At 45.1% G+C, this 24,399-nt stretch overlaps 1 protein-coding gene across 1 annotated transcript in view; it reads right to left on the reverse strand.

The window, feature by feature from the left end:
• Nucleotides 1–22,624, reverse strand: part of OBSCN (obscurin, cytoskeletal calmodulin and titin-interacting RhoGEF) — a 175,955-nt gene extending 153,331 nt beyond the window's left edge. The window contains exons 1-8 of the mRNA XM_010563262.1: nt 21,911–22,624; nt 21,493–21,787; nt 14,705–14,974; nt 12,158–12,418; nt 8,121–8,423; nt 6,813–7,079; nt 5,685–5,960; nt 1,669–1,941 (exon numbers count right to left, since the gene is read on the reverse strand). Of these exons, the coding sequence (XP_010561564.1) occupies nt 1,669–1,941; nt 5,685–5,960; nt 6,813–7,079; nt 8,121–8,423; nt 12,158–12,418; nt 14,705–14,974; nt 21,493–21,787; nt 21,911–22,624 (2,659 nt within the window). The remainder of the gene's footprint in view (nt 1–1,668; nt 1,942–5,684; nt 5,961–6,812; nt 7,080–8,120; nt 8,424–12,157; nt 12,419–14,704; nt 14,975–21,492; nt 21,788–21,910) is intronic.
• Between the last annotated feature and the right edge of the window lie 1,775 nt (nt 22,625–24,399).

The raw sequence follows: 24,399 nt of genomic DNA on the forward strand, positions 1-24,399 counted from the left end.
AATTAAAAATTGTAATCATTAGGACTGATCTATTCTTAAAAAAATAGATGACTAAAGAAAGAGAGTCCCTCCAGAATCCTGCTGTTCAAGATTATTGGGGTAACTCATTACCATAAAGGCAGATTACTTCCCTGCCCTAAGACCATCCCCTGACTGTGCAGTGCTTCTTCTTAGCACTCTGGAAAATTTTTATGGTGAAATGTGAGACAAGGTGGAAGTTGCCCTAGCTAAGGTTTTGTTAACAGGTTGTAACTCAATCCTAGTTCCTCAAAAAGTTCATGGGGATACACGGTTATTCAGCAGATACCAGTTTTCTTTGCCTGAGACATGTGATGTTTTGTCATAGGACTTACAGGTGAGATTCACCCAACCTGCACGTGGTCATCAAAAAGTTAGGTATCCAACCTCAGGTAATCATGCAGGCTTCCTCTGTACTTGATGTTCAGACAGAGGCAGCTCCAGAACACCTTTTAAATCCATCTTTGATAGCTCTCATCAGACAGTATGAGTCAGATGATATCAATTGCCCTTTGGGGGTCAGTTCAGACAGAGCCTGGTTGGCTCTTTTAGACCAATTTTCAATGGGTAAAGTCAGGGACAATGAATTACACTCAAAGTGAAATTCCATAATGTTGGATTCTCAACCAAAGAGAACCGGAGGCAAGATGCAGAGTGAATACCTGAGCAAACACCACTGGTGAACTGGAAGTAATCAATCCCTTTAGCTCAGTAAACCCCATAGCAATCCCTCAAGACCAGTGCTGTGCTAGATTAACCAGCTCTGCTGAGTGTTTAGTTAGCTGATGGACAGCATCATAGTAACATGGATGTACTGTTACAGGTCACAAGCACTCAGTTGTTACTTCTCTTAAATTGCATTGTACTGCAGCATGTAGACATGCCATGAGAAGCTTTCAGTAGAGTTTCAATTTGTAACTTAGGACCGGGTTTAAAATTAGGCTCCAGACATAAGCCAGAAAACCACTTTTAGAAGAAAGGTTCCCACCAGGATATGCAAATTGAATCAGTTGAATTTCACAGATATTGAATTTCACAGATAAATTCTTGTGTCATTTTATACCGCGACTCCCTCCTGGACTGGAATGCATCAGTGACAAGCATTTCTCTTCTGGGCTTGACCTGACAGCCACGTGCTTTAGCACGTGCTTGATGCTGATGGGCATGTGCCACGAACCGATAGCTTCACCTACAGTACCGCAGGGAGATGTCTCGGAGGTCACAGTGTCCTTTGGGAATAGCAGGAGAGGCTTAACTCTCAAAATCAGGAGTTAAACTTGCCAAAGGAGGACACAGGGCTTTCACGGTAAGACTTTAGGACCACCTCAGTCAAAGACGATGTACGTGCTGAGCTAAAAGAATAAAGGCCAGATGCGGCTCTTGGCCTGTTCAGCCAGCGTGGTGTTCGAGTCATGACTCCAGCCCTAGTAAAAGCTTGTGCTGACTTGAATACATTACAGCATTGTTATGTTATTTTCCCATATTGTGGATTTGCATAAGGACCACAGTAAGGGTCAGAGTCTCTGAAACAGTGCTGTGCAATCTTCGCCCCAAAATCTGGCAATTTACAAGGTAATAAGACAAGTATAACGAACAAAGTCCTGAGTTTTTAACACAGACTCTGATCCCATACTTGCATCACGAACTTACCTGAGACTTTTAAATCAAATATAAGAGTGTCATCTCCAATTTTGCATGTGTATGTTCCTTCATCTTCTTTTGTCACAGCTGAAGCCACAAGCTTATGCAGTTTTCCTTTATCTTCTATGGTAAATTTCTTGCTGGCTGTGATTTCTTTGCCATCTTTGTACCACTTAACCATGATGTTGGCCTCCGAGGTCTCAGAAACAAATTCAGCCTGTTTTCCAGCAATGGCCCTGATAACTCCTCCACTTTTCTCTTTGTTTATGAAGTTTGCAAATGCTGAAACAAAACATAGACACACAGCACAGGTAGAGAAATGTGTGGACTCCAGTAAATATGTACATTTACATCTACGCTAGGTATTCATTTATCATAAGACCAAATATGCCTGTTTAATTATGGATCTAACTACTACATTCTAATGCAGAAGCAGCCAAATTTCCAGCTTTTATAAACCATATGCCTGATTATCACATGTCCAAAAACCAGAGCACATATACAGCACAGGAGGCTGAGTCAAGGGGAGAGGAAGCCCTAGGCAATAGAGCTTTAAGAAAATATCTGAGAGGACAGGAAAGAAATGAAAGCAGCAAACTGGAGGGAAGGCAATGAAGGTTATTCAATCATTATATTGTAACCACCTGGCAAATAAATCGACTCTAAAAGAGGTTAAAATGTAATCTAGATAAATTAAATTATATTAAATTACAAATCTATACAGATATCACATAGTACTGAAATGAAAAGAAATTTCTTCCTGGAAAAAAACTGAAGCATAGAAGATAAACATAAAACTGGCCCCATATAACTTGTAGTGGAATAATCGAGTCACCAATTGCCTCAAAGCAAGGATTCAAAACCCCACCAATATCCTAGCTAAAAATGCAAGCCTAAAACTACAGTCCCATCTTACTTCAGATAATGGAATTAATATTCAAACATCTTCTTAACATATTATTTTAAAACACCACACACAATCCAGTCACTTCATTGGGACCGTACAGTCAAAGCTACTAAAAGCAAAGCCTTGATTATGTATGTGTTTTTTCCTTAATTTCAAGAAAATGCTTGCAAAATACAAATTAACAACTCTCTGCAGAATGCCTGGCAAAAGCAGTTATTAGCTTTTACCGCTGATACTGTAACAAGCAGTTACAGTCTATGGTCTGGAACCAGCTAAGGGTGACTCTCTCAGACTTTTGCTCCCAAGGTGTTATCACCAGTGCTACGTCCTGGTGCAGCACATGAGGGTTCTCCTTTAGCTCAGAGACCCTATTTACAAGGATGGACCTTGGATTTAGTTTTCTTGTTTTTAGGTCCATTAGATTTCTCCAAGTCTGTGGTAGTGCTTGTAATTACGGACAAATATTTGGTAAGGAACCAATATTCACCAGCTTGAACAGTGGCAGAGTCTGGACACCTAAAAAAATGACAAGTGAGTTGGCTTGCCAAGCAGTACACTGGTAAGAAAGGAAAAGAAAACCCCAGTCCCAAATCTCCCCAAATCTAAGGCTAAAAAAATACCCAACGAGCAAATAAACAGGGAAAAAGAAGGGAAGGAAGTGACGGTGCAGTCAAGGGCCTCTCTAGCTCTGGTCCTCAAGGGATTCCATTCAATCATCAGCTTCTGGCAGGGACAGGAGCTTGCACTTGACCTCTCCAGGTCCCTGCCAGCACTGTTTTCCAGGGTTTACCAAATCTGCCTATTGGAAGCAATACCTATGGGTAAAGAAGTCATACCAGAAGCATTTAAACCAGGGAAAACCTCTTTTTTTTTTTTAATTGTTTTTTTCTTAGGGCCTCTGTTTCCACTTGTTTCTCTAATCACTCATAACGGTAGAGCTTTCCCTTCAGTAGGACGACACTTCAACGTCCTCCTACACCCAACCACCTACTCCCTTGAAGCCTGCAGGGACCGAACGCTGCTGAGACCTCTACTTCTCCACCAGCATTACTGGAACTCAGCCCACAGGTTAAAAGTTGTGGGAAGAAGAAGAGGGAGACGGGTTCATTCACACATCGTTTGCTTCCTCAGAAAACTAGAGTGAAAATTACAACCACGGCCGTCTGGAGGAGACTTCTCAGGTGTCCCATTTCGACACAGGAGGTCATGTGTCAGAGGACGCCTGGCATGTGGAGTCCCATGGCAGCGGAGGGACTGCCGTGATAAATGGCAAGTGCTTTTTCTTAGTGGGGCTTTTTTGGGCAGGAGGCCCAGCGAGTGACACACCTCTGGCCGCGGCTCGGCACGGCGGCATCTCGGCAGCCACGTGATGCCCATGTGCCAGAGGCAGCTGACCTGCTCATCAAACGATTCGCCAGCTAGCTGCGTCTGATTTATGGGAGGAACAGATAAAAAGTGGTGAAGCTGAAAGGTAAGATCCTGGGAGAGCACTTGTGAGCCTTGTCCTACAAGGATGAGATATAGGACAGCTGATTCTCCAGGAATCAAGCTACAGACAGGAGATGCTTAAGTTACAGCTTGTCAATACAGATTTTAAAATAATAGCATTGATTACTCATTTGATAGTCACACTACAGTGAAAAGCACATGGAAATGTCCATCAGCTAATTCAATTAAATCTGTGGGTAGACCTGCCAATGTGAAAAATGATGCTAAAAAGGCAGAGAGAGAGAGAAGAAAAAACCCCAAATTAAGAGCAGCTGCCAAGTGTAGACAGAAATTCCTCCCTCCATACACTTAGTCACATTTTTTAATTACTTCTTTTTCAGTTCTCTTTTGAGTTTGCTCTTTGAGAATAACCAAGCAATTAAGTTGTCAAATGCAAAACATACACATTACTCTGGGGCTGTGTTGTTCCTACAGACACCAAGGAGGGCAAGAAGCCAGCAGAACATGATGATGAAGCACCTTATACTTACTTAGTGTAGAAACAGTGCGATCATTGCTGGGAAGAAGGTGAGGGTTGAGTTACAGGACAGAATGCGGAAATCAAATGGCTTTACAAAGTGCACATGCCAGTTCAAAGCAAAAGAGCTACTGAACTCACCCCAGATGATGTCTGACAACAGGCTAGACTGTTCTGAAGTCAGGTTGTATATTCTGAACCTCAGCAGACATCTAGATGATACCCAAGAGGAACGGTCTGGGGATACACTGGGGCTTTTTAGCCAAAACCTGGTCCCATTCAAGGCAGAGGAAACTCTCCTATGAACTAGTTCATAAAAGCTTGCACAGATGGAAAGGCTTGCAAGAGGGAGGCTTAACGCTGTTGGTTTGAGGGTAAAGGTTCAAGACTCCATGTCTTGCTCTGGGAGTGGATGTGCCCACCAGCTAGGTAGCAGGCAGTCAGGGGGGAAGGGACTGCCATGAAAGCAAAAGCAGCTGATCAGGGCAACTGTAAAACAGTACTGGTTCAAATCTAACAAGCAGGAAACACTGAAAGAAAATGACATTTTTATGTTTGTTCTATAGAGCCTTCCATCTGAATACCTTGCGAATAGCAATGAGTCAAGGCATCCAATGTGCCCTGGAAAGGTCTGTTCTTATTCATCAGGGTATTGCCAGAAAACAAAAAAAAAAACCCAAACAAATAACAAAAAAAATCCCGTGATGCCAAGATTACCTTGGTTCTTCAGAACTTTAATCAGAGCTGAACAAGCTCTTCAGTGACATATCCTATAGCAAGTATAGGGCAGACATGGGATCATGCGCGTCATGTCCTGCCCCTGTGGCTGAATTGCTTCATCACAAAAGCAGCTTCTCACTACCCACCGTTCAACCTCATGAAATAACACCAAGTTTGTGTGGAATATCAAGATGCTGATGTGAGTGAAAGCACAGCTCTTACCGCTGAGACAGCATTAGATCTTGGATTCACTCCCAAGTTCTCCTACTCTGGGAGCACAGACACTGTCAAGGCTAGATGTTGATGGGGAGTTATCACAATTCCCTTTGCTGCCTCCGGAGCACTCCCTTTCTCTCCCTTGATGACTCTATTGGCTTAGGGCAGGATCAGGCAATTAGCCATTAATGCAAAGCAGCCCAGACAGTCACATACCTTTCACTGAAAGCTGATAGAGCATTTTATCCCCTTCACAGATGCACTCATAAACTCCAGCATCCTCTGCTGCAGTGTTGTGAATTTTCAGGATGTGCCTCTTCCCCACAGTTTGAAGTTCATATTTTTCATTGGACTTGAGCTCTTTCCCATCCTTCATCCACTTCACAGTAGCCTCTGTGTCCGAAAGCTCAGCCTGAAGTTTGGCTTCCTCCCGCAGCCGAGCAGAGACTTTTTCTATATCTCTGCTCTTGTTGGTAAATCTCACTGCAGCACCTGTCAGGAAAAAAGGCTTTGTTACTTCAAGTTATATCGAAGTAACGTGTCCCTGATATAAGCCTGCTGTAGAGTGTGAGATCTCTGAAAAAGTGTGAGGTCCCGTTCCTGCCCTCACACTCATGTCAATACTGAGCATTTTTTTCCAGTTCAGGAGACTCGATCTGGTTTTATTGCCAGAGTCACTAAGGAAAAAAAAAAAGCATATCTTTCTACTGATTAATAATATTCTAAGCATGCTTCTGCAGAGATTTGCACCCAAGGTCAAACACATCCTTCCAGAATGAATGTCTATTCATTACCTTTTGCCATGCAATGTGGGTAGATATAGCTGTTGTCATGATTTCATTGAGGAGAGCTGGAGCACCTAACTCTCAATGCTAAATTGAGTGACATGATACTAAGTTGTACATCACCCACATCTGTGGTAGACTAAAAAACTCCAAGAAAAAAAAACGTTCTTAGTAATTAATACTCCTTTACTTTTGAGAAGCTGTACTACAGTCAGAAAGATTAGCCAAATCTGGAGCTGAAATTACTAGCTTAAGGTGACTCAGTGGTAGATCTGGTGACAGAATCCACTGACTGATGGCTGTGAACTACAGAAATTCATGAGCTGAAGTTAAGCAGTCTAGTTAAGATACCAACCAGCTGGCTAGATTAACTCACTCTGAACTCTGTGCTGTCATGGTGAGGTCATTACCAGGACCCCACGTTAGTTCATATGACGCAATTTCGGGTACTCCCTACAGACCAGGCATCATTGAAAGCCTCCGGCCTCAGTTCTAATCATCGGTTCACAGCAACTGCCCCTTGACTGGAAGAAGAAAGGACAGTGATGAAAATAAATACCTTTCACTCTCATCTTGGTGCTGGTGTCAACATTATTGGCAACAAATTTCACTTCTGCTCCATCATCGTTCTTGGTGACGTTCTTTATGATCAGGGTGTGAGTAGTTTGGGTTCTCTTAATGATGTAGGTCTCACTTTCCTGTAAGACTTTACCATTAAGGTACCAAGTGCCGGAACATGTCGTCGTAAGGTCAAGAGTAAACAGGGCATCCCCTCCAGGTACAGCTTCAACGGTTGTCAGGGGGGTTTTCACAGCCAGGACCGGTTCTAGGGAAGAAGAACAACACGTATCCCTGAGACGAAAGGACACAAGACTGCCACGCTGGAGAATAGTTCTTCCTAAGAACAAAGTTTTGGGGGTAAACAAGACATGAGAATAAAATCCTGCAGCCTTAATACAATTTGCATGCACTGTTGGTCAACAGGATTTGATTTCTACAGCTGCAGGTAACTGACCTCTAGCATTAGGGTAAGTCCTGTTTCTGCAGAGAAGGAACAACAGGCATATTTTACTGATTTTTTTTTTCCCCCTTAGATGTTTGAAGGCATAACAAGTTAGGGAACCTAGGTGTTTCAGGCAAGTGTGTTATGTATTTAATAACCAGTAATATACTTAGATTTCAGGAGGATCCTAAGGAGGCCACCCAGCCTACTAGTCACTTCCAGATATTCTAGGAGAACAGAGGCGTGTTCAGACAGCTAGGGGAAAGGATGACACAATAACGAGGCACAGTACGATCAAAGTCTGTGCAGATATTGTCCAGTGCAATGAATCAAAGGAAGAAGCAATCCCATTGCACACAATGATTCTATGGGCACATTGGCACCCTAGAAATAAAGTAAAACCCCCATATTTCTCCTAGTAACTCTAAGATTAAAGAGAGACTGACTGGAACTTGGTTTTCATGACAGTATGATCACCCGTAAATATTCTCTAGGTGCAAGTTTGATATCTCATTGATACATTGAATATTATATTATAAGACCACCTCAATTTTTCCTTTCATACCAGGTCTAGAAGAAGCGCTTACAGGCTTAAGGTCCATTGCGGAGAGCTCTGCCTCTCACACAGCCTGATGCAAGTTATTGGAATAGAAGCATATTCACAGCTCTATCACAGAAATCCCAACCACCATCACTTTGGTGATGGTCAAGTGGTTGAACTGAGACAGGAGAACCACCAGCAAAGGGAAAAAGGTTTTGCTGTGCAATTGCTCTATCCTCCTCAAAGTCATGGAAGCATCTTTAGAGCACCCACGTGGCAGATCAGCACAGACTGACCCATTTTTATGATGTTTTTGTGCTCACCAAGGTGCATGCTCCCCGGGAACTCCAGGTAGGGGCTCTGTCCATAGGCGTTGACTGCAGAAACTCTGAACTGATAGTCGGCCTCTTCCGACAGGTTGCTCACTGTGAACTCTGGGACAGGGACGTGGGACTCATGGCACCTCACCCAGGTAAAGCCAGTTAGTTTCTTGCGTTCCACAACGTAGCCATCAATTGGAATGGGGCGGTCCATCTTTGGAGGGGACCATGCTAGCGTCACTGAGGTTTCTGTTTTATTTTTCACCAGAGGGTCAACTGGGGGTTGGGTGGGAGGTTTTTTGGGAGCTGCACAAAGGGAAAAAAAAAAAAACAAACCAGAGTAAGAAGTTTGTCAGCATGGAAAAGCCACTGTGCCTCACTGAAAAAGCTTACACCGGACTAAAAGCTGCTCTTGCTTAATAAACCTCCATAACACATTTTTGTGAGATGGAAAAGACAGAAAATGGATAGAAGATGCTTTTGGGCTGCATTACACAAAGATGTACAATACTCCTACCTCCACAGCTAAACATAAGTGATTTCTACACAATATTACAATTGTCTGCACAGACAAAGAGTCTACAATGAACAATTCATAGGCTTAAATTTTCAGTGCTAGATACAGACCCACACTAGTTCCTATACAGCTCCTGAGCAAAGCAGACTAACACTCAGCTTGTTATTTTTCACTCAGAAGATGGGTAAAACCACTATCAAAGGTTGTTCAAAATTCTGTGCACCAGATTCCTGGTCCACTTCCCTAGTGTGAATCCAGGCTAAAAAAAAAAAAAATACCTCAACGGGATTACTCTGGCAAGATGGCACAATTCTGCCCTGCTTTCTAAACATCATTGCACAGGGATAGTTGCACTAATATTGTAAGTCTGCTGGTAGTTGTCTTCTGTCAGAATTTCAACCATACACATCTGAGCAGTCAGGAAAATAGATGTGCCTGTGAAAACCAATGAGTGGCAAGGCACCACTGCATCAAGGAAGAGCGTGGCAATATTTTGCAATGTTTTGCACAGAGGTGTGGCATCCTGCAGAGCAATGTAAATCCACTCCGTAAAAAGCAGCCTGTGCCAGGAGTCTGTGTCCTCCGTTTCTTCTTGAGAAGCTGTTCCAACCGTACACTAAAACTTTTCATCCCAGATCCTCAACAGGTTTCAACGCAGAGCAGCTAAACATTGTAAAACTGGGACATTTCAGAGATAACAGATAGACATGAATAAACAGTGCATGGGTTTCGGAGTTATGGAGATCTCAGTTGCTTGTTACCCAGGCTTGGCTGTTCTCTGCAGCCGCTTTCAGCTGGGTATCTGTCCTCTGCCCTGCTTCTGAATTTTATGCTGTTGCCCACTCGGAAGGCGTGTTGTAACTCTGTCTCCCAAGAGTGATAGCTATCATTGGGGATCTCTGTTTTAGTAGTTTATGCAGAGCCAGCTTCTGGGGTTGGGGAATTAACTTCCAAAGGAAATGACATAAAGACATGTCCCCGCCATGAGACCCTACAACTGAGGAGATGTGGGTATTTTATGGTACCGGAGGTCACAAATGTATGCCTGCAGGTATTTGCATAATGAAGATTTACACTCACCCTCTCATTCCTCTTGAACCCTTTAGAGAAGGCTCAAGTCCCATCAGCTTTATTCACTACACGCTGCCACTAATACGGTCAAGAGGCTGGGAATTATCTGGTATGCTCTAGTTACACATCTACTGACGTGGTAAAGGATTCATTTCATTTAATTTTGGCTATCTGAAAGGCGTCTGGTTTAAATCAGTCAACCAGACTCCAACTGTGATCCCATGGAGAACAGCACACTCAGGAGCAATTCATGCCAGCTTAAAGAGGTGTGCGAGATGGGTGAAACAAATCGCACATTGCAGCTACTCAAGTATTCTTGACTATGGAGGGAGCCTGTACAATGACCCTAGACTAAAAATCAAACTCTAGAACAACTGATCTTCTCTCTGCCTCAGTTTACCCATGTTTAAAAAGGCCATAGTAAAAATGCAAGATACTGAGCAAATAATATATAAACACTGCTTGCCTGATAAAAGCTATTAGAACAGCCAACACCAATCTTGTCCAGCTAATTGAAAATGATGTGAGCATATTACACTGGATTCTTCAAGAAGCTGATCAGATATGCATGAGGTGTAAAAATAGGAAATCTCAATGCGATACACTTTTTCTTCTTTACATAAATAGATACATCAGTTTTTTGGGGTGCACAGTTACCAGCCTGTCAACTACTGCTGGTCAGAGCTAGATGCCAAAGGTCCCATTAGTATGGCATTAAGCTGAAAACTAGACCCTGGAATCAGATCTCTTGACCTTACCATCAGTAAGAGTAATGTAATATTTTCTTCAGAGAGACCTGTTTGTGGGAAGGCAGCTTCTTACCTTTTTCTATTCTATGAATCAACACTTGCTTCATAACTTAAACAGCAGAGGCCAAAATCAAACTGAAGTTTGTCATTCCCATTGAGTAGGTGCTTGGTTGGATGTTACAGCTTTCCAAATACCTTAGAAACTGTCACAATGCTAAATATGACACTTACCTCATTTTTTCCTCATTTTAGCTTAATAGCATCAAAATGCCCCAACCAAGTGTAGATAACACAGCAGCTACAAACCTTTAAATAAAGATTTCTTTTTACTACTGACTAATTGCAGTTTGGAGGTGGTGGTGGGAGAAAAGAAGTATTATTCTTCCCAAATAGTGACTAGAGTGGATGATTTGTTCACATGCAAACTGGAACCGCAGCAGAGCCAGAAACCACATGCAGTTCTCTGTCTTAAATGACATCATTTTTGCCTGGGAAATGCAGTGCCATCAAAATAAAGTTAAACAAAATTAGGCAACTTCACCAAAATTTCATTTCAGGTCCGATCTCAACTACGTTGCACCTGCTGCTACTGCTCTGTCAACTAAAACCCTCGCTCAGATCAGATGTGCCAGCTGAAGGAATTCTCCAGCCTGCGTATTATATCAGTCTCCCCAAGTAAAGCTAAACAGGACAAAGATCCCTTCTTTCAGCATAGCTACCATCAATTCACAGGGTCCTCCCAGCTCTGTCATGTCAAAGAGAGGATGAGAGAGGACACATCTTTGCTGGTCTACACAAAAGGAAGGAAACTATATTTTCAGCAGGAAGTATTTCCCCTTTTTCTTGCAGGTTTGGGCTTTTTTTTTTTTTTTAAATATATATTTTACTTTAATGCAAACAGCTTAAGAAGCTAAATCAAAGTAAGATATTTCAAGTTCAACATTTGACTGGCTCTGAAATGCTTCATGTGTGTGCATGTAGATGTTTCTTCACAAATGTTTTTACTTGCTAGAATGGAAAGAAACTTCATACTCTGCCAAAAATGTTCAGGGCACCTACTTCCCTGCAAGAGCCAGCATACCCACAAGCTACCCTCATGGCTCTGTAGACTCAGACCTAGGGAAGGAATTGAATGCTGGCTAACTCTCCCCTCCAAATCCTCAGTGAAGAGAGAGAGGGAGATATAAGTGGCCCCTATTTGCTAGAAGACGTATTATGCCCATAGCAAGAATTGATAAATTCCCCTCAAAGAAACTAATGATTTTGGAAAATGGAGGTCAGTGTGTAAAGGGAGCACCCGCAGTGCTCTGTGTACAATGAAGCAAGGGGACTGCGACATATGCAACTTACACGTTGATTTCCAAACACCTCCCAGTGGGGAGAAGATGCATATCCCTTACCCCATGTTTTACTCATTTATCATTTTACGTTCAGTCTAGCATGAAACGAGAATGGTACAGAGAAGATACATGTTTGTGCCATGTTTTTTCCCCAGGACTCTTTTCTCTCTCTGTTTTGATCTCTCCATAACATCTCATCACACTGATGTTCAGGTTGTTGGCTTTTTGTGGCAGACATCAAACCTTCTGCTGTCTTTGTACAGCAAACTTACCATGGTGGTACCTGAAACACCAGTGCTACCACAGGAGTACCTGCTTGCTGGGGAAGACACAATACCAAGGCTGAATAAAAGTGAAGCTTACTGGTCACAGTGAACTGGGTAGAAGTCCTGCTTTCATCAGCCAGGAAGACAATCTCACCAGCATCTTCCATCTTACACTCTCGGATGATCATGGTATGTTGCTTGCCGGAGCACGTGATGGAGATTCGATCACTGGGCTTCACTTCTTCTTTATTTTTCAGCCATCGGATGTTCTGGCATTCATTGTCCAGCTCCACACAGAATATGGCTGTATCATTTATGAAGACTGCAGTCTTTCGTGGAAGTTTTTTAATGATGTTCCCTTTAAATAAGAAATTAATTATGATCAGCAAACAGCAGGTATTAAAGTCTCTGGCAACACTGGACCATCCAGACTACAACAGGACTAGCCAACAGCTCTCACCTAACCAAAACATTGTAGACACTATCCTGACATTCCTAAATGAATTCTTAGGCTCTGAGTTATACAGAACAGATAATCCTAAAGACTTATTTTGGCCTTCAAAGAGAGAAAAGCAATCTTGTTTGAAGACAGTCGCTCATGTTTCTAGCCTACCACGTGGAGTCTGCTGTTGGGTAAACACAACGTACATGGCCTTGCCAAGAACAGATTTGACAGTGATATGGCTTTCATTGGCCACATATGCTGGGAATTCAGATTAAAACTTTGCTAAAGTAGGTCAGTCTTAAACTAGACAGGTCTCTTGTCTGTCTTTGGGATTTTGCCTCCATCAAAGTTACATAACCAAGATGGCAAACACACCGGTCACCTGAATTAATAGAAAATAGACTGGAAAACCTCAGATTTCTTCTTAGAGTCAACCCAGAAATTCACATGGAATGGACTTCACTTATTTGTGTCCTTTCCAAGTGACTGTGGTGATTACCACGTATTAGAATAACCTCAAAGTTACAAGATGTGACTATTCACAGGAAAGCTTGGACAAAGCATCAGGAGACCACCCCTACTGACAGACGGTGACCGGCTCCGGCCCTGGCACAGTCCCAGCGAGGCAGAAGAGCCCTCACCCAGGCAAAGCACCTCTCACCATTTAATGAGAAGCAATGCTGAACGCCTTCATACAGCAACAGATCTGGCACAGATTTCATCAGTAGGGTTCAAGACCCTGATTCTCTGCTCACCCTCTCCGAAGCTTGGCCGCACATCTGCTCGTTGCTGCCCTCAGCAGTGTCCCCGTCCTGAAGCCCTTTACATCTTGCCAAGCTCTGACATTCTCCCAACCCCACCCTGCTCTCTCAAATCTTCTCCCCCCAGGGCAGTCACAGGGCTCCCTCAGGAAGGCTCTGCCTCCTTTCTGTCCTGAGATCACCACCTGGCTCAGTCACTCTCTTTTTGACGGAACATCCCATAGTACCATAGCGCAAACAAGTAAGACAAATACCAGCTCTCCTACTGGGGCCAAACGCACTTACTGTGTTTGGCTGGTCTAGACCTAACAGAAGGTGCAACAAAAAGATGTCTATCTGAACTCTCCCACATCTCCAGACTAAATTTTCCCTTCTGCCTCCACCCATGTGCACTCTCAACTCTTTGCTAATGATACCAAAAAGAATTTGCACAAGGATGCACGTCACCCAGCTGTCTTGCACCAATTTATGTAGCGAAGAACTTCTGGTTCCACTGGGAGCAAAGCCAGGCTTCAAATGAGTCAGGACAAGTGCAATCCTGTAGCTATGACAGGTCTCCACTTCATGCAACAGGAGACGTGTCAATGATACCAGCATAAGCATCATCAAAATCAAAACTGCAGGTCCTGAAGTTGTATGGGTAGGTTCTTGCTTATACAGCAAGTCAGGGAGCTCAGAACCAATGGCCCCTTCTGCAGACATGCCTGCATCTCTGATGTGTGTGTCTACTCGCTGTGAGACGCCTATGCCATACCAGGCTCTACACCTACTTGCACTTCAGTCCTAAGCCACCAGACTCAGAAGACGTGGGCATGGATCTATATCCACATTTGGCCCCTTTCTCATCAGCTTTCCAAACACCAGAGAACACCTCCAGACATCAGGCATCTGCAGCGTGGATCTGGTTTCCAATCCAAAACCATACTGGTGCTGACTGCAGCCTGCACCACACATTGGACCATAAACCAGAGCTGCTAAGCCAGCTTCCCAGTGTGGTCAGCACCACTCTTGGAAGAGATTCACCGTAGTGTTCGCCAGACACCAGACAAGACATGTGTGAGACAGGGCCAGGGGATACATCCGATGCTTGAGATCATGTTAAGGAAAGTCTACAGTGCTAGGCTACGGCTCAAGAACTTCACCTTCTAGGAAGCCCCTTGAAGCATATGTCCCCACCAGTGACGTATCTTGTGCAGCAACACAATCTGTCCCTGCTCTCTGACCCTGCGTCCCAGATACACCCTGGCAGGAGACCCAGCGACCCACTGACCGACCACACGTGGCTCTCCTCTCGCGCCGTACGGGAGTCTGCTGTTATGCACTGCACAGATGCGTGGGGTAAAAGCCATTCACAAGGTCGAGTCTGGAGTCTCATGCGTGAATCTCACACTTGGTACGCGAGACTTGGACGGTCTGAAAGAGCAAGAGCCTTTCTTACCTTGGACAGACAACTCTGCGATGGTCCTGCTCCCTTCTTTCATCTCACAGATATAGACAGCATCATCGTCTGTGGTGACGTTCTGGACAGTGAGCCGGCGATACGTGCCCTCTTCTTCGATGTTGTATTTCTTGCTCTGCCGGAGTTTGGTTTCCTCCTTGAACCAAGCTGTCTCTGTACTTGGAACAGGCACTTCGCATTGGAAGGTGGCAGATTCCTTCTCCCTCACTTCAAGATCCTGCAGTTTTTCCTTGAAGGGTATTGAGGGTTCTTAAGAGGATAAAAACAGAAAGCAGAAACAAGAGATTATAATGGTCTGTGGCAAGAGGTGTGCAAATAAGTCAATAGAAAAAAAATTAACCAACTACACTCCTTATTAATGATATTGATTTGTCTTGAGCTGCCATCCAAACCCATAATCAAGGCCTACTACAGTAGGTGTTCTGCTCTCACATTAAAAAAAAAAAAAATCCTAGATCCCAGCAGAATTATTTTAAGGACTTATCTAAAAACGAAGCAGTATCAGTCTGAACTGCAGTACCTGCCCCACAACACCACACGGAGGACTTTGCTCTGATCCAAAGCAATGTGAGCACGTTGGTGGAGCATCACATCAATAAAGTCTGCTCTTGTGGCCCGCTCGTCCTCTAGCGTGAACACCTCTGCGTTGCACCTTGCCACTAAGTGACACCAACAAAATCAAGGGCAGGAGCCACCCACCCTGACTCTACACATAGCAACAGCCCCTTCACGTCAGAGTACAAGCCCTTAGAAGTAATGGTGCTACAGGTGGGTAAATAGCAAACAAGCTGGTCATGGGGAGAGGGCACAGGGCAGCAATTCTAGGTGAGTGTGAGCAGCTGAGCTGGTCAGCTGGTGCAAGAACCAATGTTTTAGGGGTCTTGCAGCAGAAGCAAGTTCAGTGGAGTGATCTGAAAGGACACAGAAAGATGAGAGGTGGCTGTGCACAGGACAGATGTGGGCGAAAGCACAGAAGTAGCTGATGGAGGAGATTTTTGTTTTCCCCACCAGCATCAAAGGCTCTATATCACATTTTGTCAGTGACAATAAAGGAACTACAGACAGATCCCAAGTCTCTCAGCTGCCTCTGCTTTCCTCCAGCAGTGGAGCTGCAGTGTTCTGGCTTAGGGAGAAACCAGAGTGTAGACCAAACATGCAAAACAGCTGCATGGCAATAAGGGAAGACATTTTAGGAACAGAACGATGTTTAATTCCAATGACAGCTGCACTGTGAAATCATCCTGATAGCCCAGCACTAAACTGGAGAAAGGGGAGTTGGACAGCCTGTGGTAACAGCCACGGGACTGGTGCCACAGTCGTATCACGGACTCGGATTAGCCAGTGCTGACGCATCACCACTCATGCTTTGTGAGCGATCATGTCTTGACATGTACCTTCATCTTCCAATAACTACTGCACCAGCTCCCAGCCTTTTTTTTGTGGCTCCATTCTCCCTCTCCTTGACCACACACACTCCCAGGCTGGTAATGTCATGTGGTCACTAGCAGTCAGTAATGCCAGCTATTAGTCTAAGAGTCAAACAGGAGTAGACTTGTCTTAGATTTATAAGCCCATGCCCATAGTGGCACATCCCACTCAGCTTCACAGTGCTCTAGAGGTTGGAGAAACAAAAATCAAGGCCCTCAAACATCCCAGATCCGAGCTTTGATGTTCAGGAGCCTCCGTTTTGTAAAATTCAGATCTGATGGCAGCTCAGCGTCTGAGTCCATCACCTGTCCCCTCCTGCCCCACCATTAGGACAGGAGCTGCTGTGGGAGCAGTGCTGTCTTTGATCTGGTTTTCTCTTTTCTGAACTCAAGCCCTAGAAACTCATGGGTTCAGTTTTGCAGGTCTTTCATTCCCCCCCTGGCACAGCCACGATTGGAGCTGTCACGTAAAGACCTCCGACCATTTCTAGCTGAGCACAGCCTGCACAGAGATACCAGACCCTAAGGGCTTGACAGGACACCTGGAGGGAGCAATGCTATCTACTACCTTGTGTTATCCTGAGAGTAAAACCTGACTGGGAACCCATACAATACCTTTAGGAACAGGAAGGTGACTCTAGCTCACCATGTCAACTTGGTTATTTTCTTAAAATATGTTTTGCCTTAATGCACCTCAGTTCAAGGCAAGTCAAAGTCTTGCCTTCAAAAGCCTTCAGCGATGGTTACACACACCTGCTCTGCCCACACTCTACATGTTAATTATCTTTTTTTCTTTAACCAACAGGCAACTCAGAGTCCTGCCCTGCAATCAATCACCTCTGGAAATGCAATATCACCTCTGGAAGTGCCCCATGTAGTCAGGGGGAATGAAACAGTTGTAATTCTCATGCCATGGGAACAAGCAAGAGGATGAGACCAAGAAATCATTAATCAGAAGGGTGCCAGCCTCTGAGAGGTGGATGCAGTGTTGCTGTGTGAGATAGGTGGGAGTCTGGTTCTGACAATGAGAACACACAGACATGCCCAAGGGCCAGAAGAAAATATGAGATGCACCTGAGAAGCACACAAGTGTATTCTCATACTTGGAGCAACTGGCCATATCATTAACTGCTCTCCCTTTACAGTCACTAAGCAGTATCTAAAGTTAAAAGAAAAAAAAAAAAAGCTACTCTAGGAAAAACCTCTTAAATGTACAAATGTTGGTTGATTGGTTTTGTATGTGTTGCAGTAACAGCACTGCTTTTCCAGGCAGGAAAAGTAGATGCAAAGCCATCTTTGGCAGCTTGGGGTCACAGATATCCTCAGAATACACCTTTGCTTTTGTCCTACTGACACGTGCACACACGTCTTATCTCACTCTGAATGGAGCTTCAGAGAGACAGCAGCTGATAAACTGAATCAAAGCCTGGGATTCACCCATCCCACTGCTTTTTTTGCTTTGGAGATGTGGGAGATGCTCCAAAACCCACCAGCCTCCTCTTCCTGAATATATCTTCATGCTCTGCATCGTCTAGCGTGTACCTGGTCAGACAGTAGGGGTTAATTTTGGAGAGGGGACTACAGAAGGACCACAGAGTAGGTCTACCTTTAGAGTAGCTGGAAAAGCAGTTCAAGTAGATGTCATTTCCTACAGAATCCAACCAAAAGTACGAAACAGTGTTTTTCTGATCACTCCAAATCCATCATTATCTAAAAACATTTAGTTCCATGAGAGGTCAGTGGTGTGAATTTGAATGGGAATTCTGCTTTGTCCTTGTAACACCTGGACTCCCAGGACATTGCTCATTTTCATTAACTCAGAGTGCCCTGACAGGTCATTTAATTTCATCTCTAGTATCAGTATGGTTTGGGTTTTTTAAAAATTTTTTGTCTGTACAGTTTTTTCTATTAATCTGGTTTTAGCCAAAGCAGAAATACTCATTAAGGAATATAATGAAGGCAATAATATTTCTAAAGAAGGAGAACTAAGAGATAAAATAAGAGATCTACAAAAACCTGCCTGTTGGGAAAAATGTGAGATAGAAACAGCAAAGCAAAACCCTGAGGGAGCACGGAGCAAGAGCAGCTCATGGAGTTAGCAGGAAACTGCAAGAGCTTAGATCAGATATGAATTTGGCTGCTTGTCTTGAGAACATATTTCTCCAGAGTGTCATAGGCTTTTTTGTTTGATCCATACCAACCAAACTAGCAATGAGATGATGTTATTTTTTAAAAGCAGGTCCTGCTAATACATATTTTGCTAAGAATAGGTGCAGCCTGCAGAGAAGCCAATGTTTCCTTAACCTTCTCAAGGCATATCTGTCTGTTTGACCTGCTCTTCTCACTTCCCTACATTTCCTCTTGCCTATTCCTGGCCTTCTCATGGGCTCTCCGTTTATTATTCCAGAGTCAAGTTTTCCCTCTGCCTAACAAAAATGATCCAGTGAGAGTAAGAATATGGGAGCTATCTAAAGGTACATGGACAAGCTTCCACCATCTTGTGCCTTTGGTCTTCTTCCTAGTTACTGTGCTTTCCAAGTTTCCTTTCTACCTCCACATTTCTCAAGTTCTCTTTCAGATCTCCAATGTGACTGCCATGACAGTGGTCATCCAAAATAATTTCAGTTCAGAGGGAAAATAAAGTGGCCTCAGCACCAGTCTGTTTTTCCAGTCTCCATCCTATCTGGCTTGCAACCTTTAACCTTTCCATACAGTATCTGATTACTGTATTCGGGGACTCAGATGAACCTTGCTTGGCCCAGGCCCAAGGATGGAGACCTGTACGCTGTTCTTGCTAACTTTACACATGGCCTAGGGACATCTTCAAAGCCTTCAGGAGATTCAAGTTGGTTATTCGTGTTCCTCCCAGCCTCTCTGCTCTTTGGTTTGTCAAAGAGGTTTACTCTTGGGAAGCATGTCCTAACTTCTTTTACACCTCACATTTCAGCATACGGCTTGTGATTTTATCCCTGCTCTAGACACATTTCTGAATTGGAGTAATCAGCTCTTGGTTTTCCATAATTGTGAGAGTGACTCTGCCCTGTAGCCTCTCCTTTGAGGTTTACATCTGATTCACTACATTTCATTTAGGAACAGCTCAAAAATCTCTTTTTTTCAGCTCAGTGATCTTTAAGGCATGGGCTCAGCAAAGTGCTTACAAATATGTTGGGTCCCTAGGTCTAGGGCCTAGAATGACAGAATATAGGAGGCTTTCTAGAGAAGGTTTGACCTGTGCCCAGTCCTATGTCCTGAGAGACTGCTAAAAGCCACCTTACAGACAGGATGTTGGGCTAGGTAGTCTTTTTCTATTATTACCTTTAAAAGACCCATAAATATTCTCATTCAGATTCTTGTGTTGAAATTCTGTGACCCAAAATGCCAGATCATATTTAAACCCATGAAGCTTGTGTTTCCTGGTACGTGTGTCTATGGATCTATGGACACAACCTGTGGATGCAGCGTCACAGGCTCTACAAAGATGCTGTTACCTGCAGAAAGACCAGTGCAGCAGCATGGTGCTTACCAAGGGTGGCTGCTTGGAGAATTTAACCTCTTCTGCATGACTGAGCAAAGAGAAGGTTGTTTAGAGACCTACCTCTCTAAACCCGATGGCAGATGAACTAATGGCATCACCAATGGCACAAACAACAGAATTAAGAGCTCCTTCACTGCTACATCATTCTGAGCTGTCTTTGGAGGGCTGAGAAGGACTTCTGGTGACACAAAGGAAAGTCATTATTCAGGGCCTAATTATAACCAACACACGTAGATTTTCCATGGCAGCCTTGGCCTGGTCAGAAAGCCCAATATGGTATAGCGTGACAAAGAAACAGTCCATAAACATTCCCACTTAAGCCCTCTGACTCACAGGCATCTCTTGACAATGGACATTGATCGATAACTTTTTCCCATGGTGCTCGCTCCCAGACCTGCTGCTTCGCATGCCTTCCCCATCTCCTTTGGAAAAGCTTGCAGCCATTGAGAATAATTAAAGAAGCGTGGGTAGAGGGGAGGGTGTTTGTCTTTGCAAGACAGGTGTTGGGCAAGTAAGAGAGCTTGAGCCATCCTCAAAGTCAACCCCTACCCAAGGGCCAGGCTCGGTCTTCAGCTCCGAGTCCTGACTCATGAGGTAATCACAGCTTTTGGAAGAGGACATATGCCCTTCCCAACACCACTCAGCACCTCCAAGGGATAGCAACGAGTGGGACAAGTGCCAGCGAGTTCCACGGGTCAGGTGTCACTGATGGACAGGGGACCGAGTCACTGACGGGAAAGACGGTGAGTGTGAAAGGAGAGGTCCAGAAAAGGGAAACCAGAAAACCGAAGAAAAGCTCAGAGCCTTAAAGATGGGTATGAAACACCGACCGTTCCTACTCGTTTGGATTTCTAATTTATTTTGCTGCCAGTCAAAAACATCTATTTTGCCACTCAGGTGCCACTCTCTTTTACATCTGAGATTTAATTTACAGGTGCTGCCTGGGTTGCAAACTGCCTGCTGTAACCTTGCCAAATGGGACAGCAGCTTGAAAATTTAGAGCTTCCTTTGTGAAAATGTGTGTCACGTTTTTGTCGCCATTCTGAAGAACTTGGTCTGACCTCCACCAGCATTGAGGGACCCTCTGAAAGCAAGTTATTCACCACTGACCACAGCAAACACAGGTATCCTGGACCTGGTAGAGTTCTGGGAGCATAAAAGGACTGCAGGCTATCCAGCAACACAAGCTAGGAAAAGGCCAAAGAGCCTGGCAAGAACAAGACTGCTGGTGGGTCACTGTACAGGAAAATTGAGATGGACTGTAATTAGAGTTGGAGTAGGTCCCCCAAGGGATCCAAGGCAGCCTGACACACTCAGCTTGCAGGGAGGAGTTTCCTCTGCTACTGCTTAAATGGCAGGTGTGTGCCAGTTTGACTAAACACGGAGGCGGATATAAACCCAGATGTGATGAAAGCCTGGAGGGTAAGATGGGACTTTAGCAGTCACTGATCCAGAGGATGGTAAGGGATCTGTTAGATTACTATAAAACCAGGATGGATGGGAGCTTTAGAGATCTGGTTCACCCCAGCTGCCCCACAAACAGCCAGTTCCACATCATCCATCCCTGACTGGTGCCCATTTATTGCCCTTCCTAACCGCCCCCAGTGATAAGAGTCTCCCCCCCGGTCATCTATTCCAGTACTTAACGCCCTTTTACAGCTGGACGGCTTTATTCATGTCCAACCCACACTCCTTTGCAGCAGCTCGGTGGCAGAAGTTTTGTTCGTGCTCCCACCCCAATTCAGAAGTGCATTGGCTGTCTCCTCGCAAGCACGTCCACCCCAGTGAGAAGCACAAGCACCCACCTTTGACGGTGACGAGCACGGAGCTGTACGTCTGGCCTGCCAGGTTGGAAGCCGTGCAGGTGTACAGCCCGTTGTCTACCTGCTTGCAGAAGAGGATCTTCAGCACAAAGTTCTCCTGATCGTCCTCGTAGATGACGTGCCGCCGCCCTTCCAAAATGACCTCGTTGTCCTTCTTCCACACAATCTCGGGCTTGGGCTCGCCCGTCACGTAGCAGCTCAGCTTGGCGTGCTTCCCCTCCGTCACGCTGCACGTGCGTGTCAGCGCCCCAAAAGTCGCGTTGCGGGCCCCTTTGGTGGTCAGCCCAGCCACCCTTTCGTAATCTCGGGAAAGACTGTAGCCGATGCCAGACAACCCTTCTGCCATGGAGTAAGACTGGGCAGACGTTGAATCGAGAGCCCCGTGAGAGATGTCCAGCTTCCTGATCTCCTCCCGCCTCTTTTGCAAGTGCGACAACAAGGATGCCGTCTTGCCGCAGCTGGTATCGAAGTGGCTGCTGCTGCCCGGGTTGGAAAAACCCTGCGTTTCCACCACCAGCGCAGCCGAAGCGCTGGCGGAGCCGATGGGATTCTCTGCCCGGCAGGTGTAGGTGCCGCTGTCCCCAAGCCGGGCTCGCTGGATGGTGAGAGCGTTTGACTCCCCAGCAGACTCAATCTGGAAGCGTCCAGCATCAGCCTGGTTCTGCAGGTGTCTCCCATCCTTCTCCCAGTTGACCGAGAGGGGAGGGCTGCCCTGGACTTTGCATTTGAACATGGCATCTTCTCCCAATGTTACTTTGATGGAGGAGGGTTTCTGGATGAAGTACGGGGCTGACTCCGTTACTGTGGTCTCCTCTCCAACTTTGATGCTGACAGCTGCAAAAGCTTCCCCAATGGTGTTCTTGGCCCGGCAGATGTATTGGCCGCTGTCCTCCAGGTTCAGATCATAGATTGTTAGCCGATAGAGATCCCCATCTTCCGTGGTTTTAAACCTTCCTCCAGACTGGACTGGAAGTTTATCCTTTTCCCAGCTCACAACTGGGATGGGGTTTCCAATGATCTGGCAGCTCAAGGTGGCATCCTTCCCCACAGACACCATAAACGCCTTAGGTCGGGTCAAGAACCGGGGGACTCCACTGAACGAGCTGTAATCCATCTCGGTTTCCTTCCTAAAGGGCGAGAAAGAAAAATGTCAAGGGAGAGCAGATTAGATGGTGCAGGCAAAGAATTGCTGCCCTTCCACGGTGTCAGGGTGTTTTGTCATCTAGAACAGTCACGTTTTTATTGTCCTTCTCATTATGGGTGAGAAGGCCTTGCAATATTTTAGGTCCTGCAGATTTCTTAGATTTGAGCTCAATAAACTGCTGACAGAGAAGGTAGCTCACTTCCCCACAGCAGTCACTGGGTAAAATACAAGTCTTTGGGCAGTTCATAAAGAACATGATGGTCCCTTTCAGCTTTGGTACTAGGAAAGTGACCTGCACTAATGCTACATAACGTATGGGCTAGTTCTGTAGCCATAGAGAAATAAATGGACATTATATTCTGAGATGTGTCTACCCATCAAGATACCTCCTCCATCAAGCTCATCTCCTCTTCATTTTCATCTCTTTTTCTATCTCATTGCCCTTGCTCTTTTCAAATTGTCTCTTTCTCCTTACCTTTTTTTTTTGCCTTTTTTTTTTTTTTTTAATTTCTGCTTCTACAACATGCTTCATGTCTCCTCTTGCCCTCCCTGGTCATTACCCATCCCTAGGCCTTGTTCTCTGAACCACATTCACACAGACCTTACAGCAAACCCCTTTCCTGCAGCAGCCAGCCTTTAGGAGGACGCACAGGTACGCCTGTCATATTATTGACGATATTTCTCTTTATTCACAGCTTCTTTTCAACACAACCACTGAGATACAGCTACTTTGACGGCAACAGTAGCCGATGAGTATCTATGGCTTATATACAGCCTCATCCAGATGGTGTAGGGCCAGAGACAGCTGCAACGAGGCTGGGTGTTTCTTATCGCCTGTTTATTCTCAGCTGCTCTCAGAGGGCACCAACCTGCAGCTGTTTGATGATACGGACCAGCCAAGGGGACGAGGCTTAGGCAGCATTCAAAACTAAAGCTCATGGCAACTCTGGTGCTATTGTGTCCCGAGAAAGTAAAAAAAAAAAAAAAATCAGTGGCACTAATCTTTACAGCCATGTTCACTTACACACAGAATCTATCCATCCCTGTTCAGCTGGAGAGCAATTCAACAGAGGTCACTGCCTTCAGGGTCCCCTTCAAGTCCACCTAGCACACAAACATTTCTTGCTTCTTCACTGCTCCTTACATGGATTCCTGGATGTCCTTCCCCTTCTGCTTCTAATCCTCCAGGAAGCCCTTTCCCATGCATTGGCTAGGATATACTTTGATAAGTATAGGACAGCTAGGAGCCTGGTCTTCACCCCATTAGCACCAGTAACTGTGCACCAGCTGACTCTCCCTGGGAGCAGGATTAGACCTGATGATACTGCTCTGTATGGAGAGCAAGCGCCCAAGCTCCAAGCCTCTCTGGAAGTCCTACTCAGAAGACTTGAGTGCACTGTTTCTCTCCAAGCTACTATATCTCTTTGGCCTCACGATGCCAGACGCTCCTGTCTTAACAAGTTCATGCAGCTCCTGCCTGAGCTGTATGGACGGTCTCTACCATGGGGCGATTGAAGTGCTGGTGTCACATCTGTGCTTTTTCACCTTCAAAGTGCCACACAAAGCAAAGCGACCAGGGCACCGTGCGTTGTAACTCAGAAAGGAAATATTAACCAGTCACTGCGACAGAAATATCCTTCTTAATCCTACAGCAGTTTGGCTTCCCCGCTGGCCACAAATCCACCCACTCCCTCACCCAATGGCAGATGCTCTCACACCCCCCCCCCCCCCCCCCCCCCCCCCCC

The sequence above is a fragment of the Haliaeetus leucocephalus genome, unplaced genomic scaffold (genome assembly GCF_000737465.1).
Source record: "Haliaeetus leucocephalus isolate CR32 unplaced genomic scaffold, Haliaeetus_leucocephalus-4.0 Scaffold0, whole genome shotgun sequence".
Classification (NCBI taxonomy): Eukaryota; Metazoa; Chordata; class Aves; order Accipitriformes; family Accipitridae; genus Haliaeetus; species Haliaeetus leucocephalus.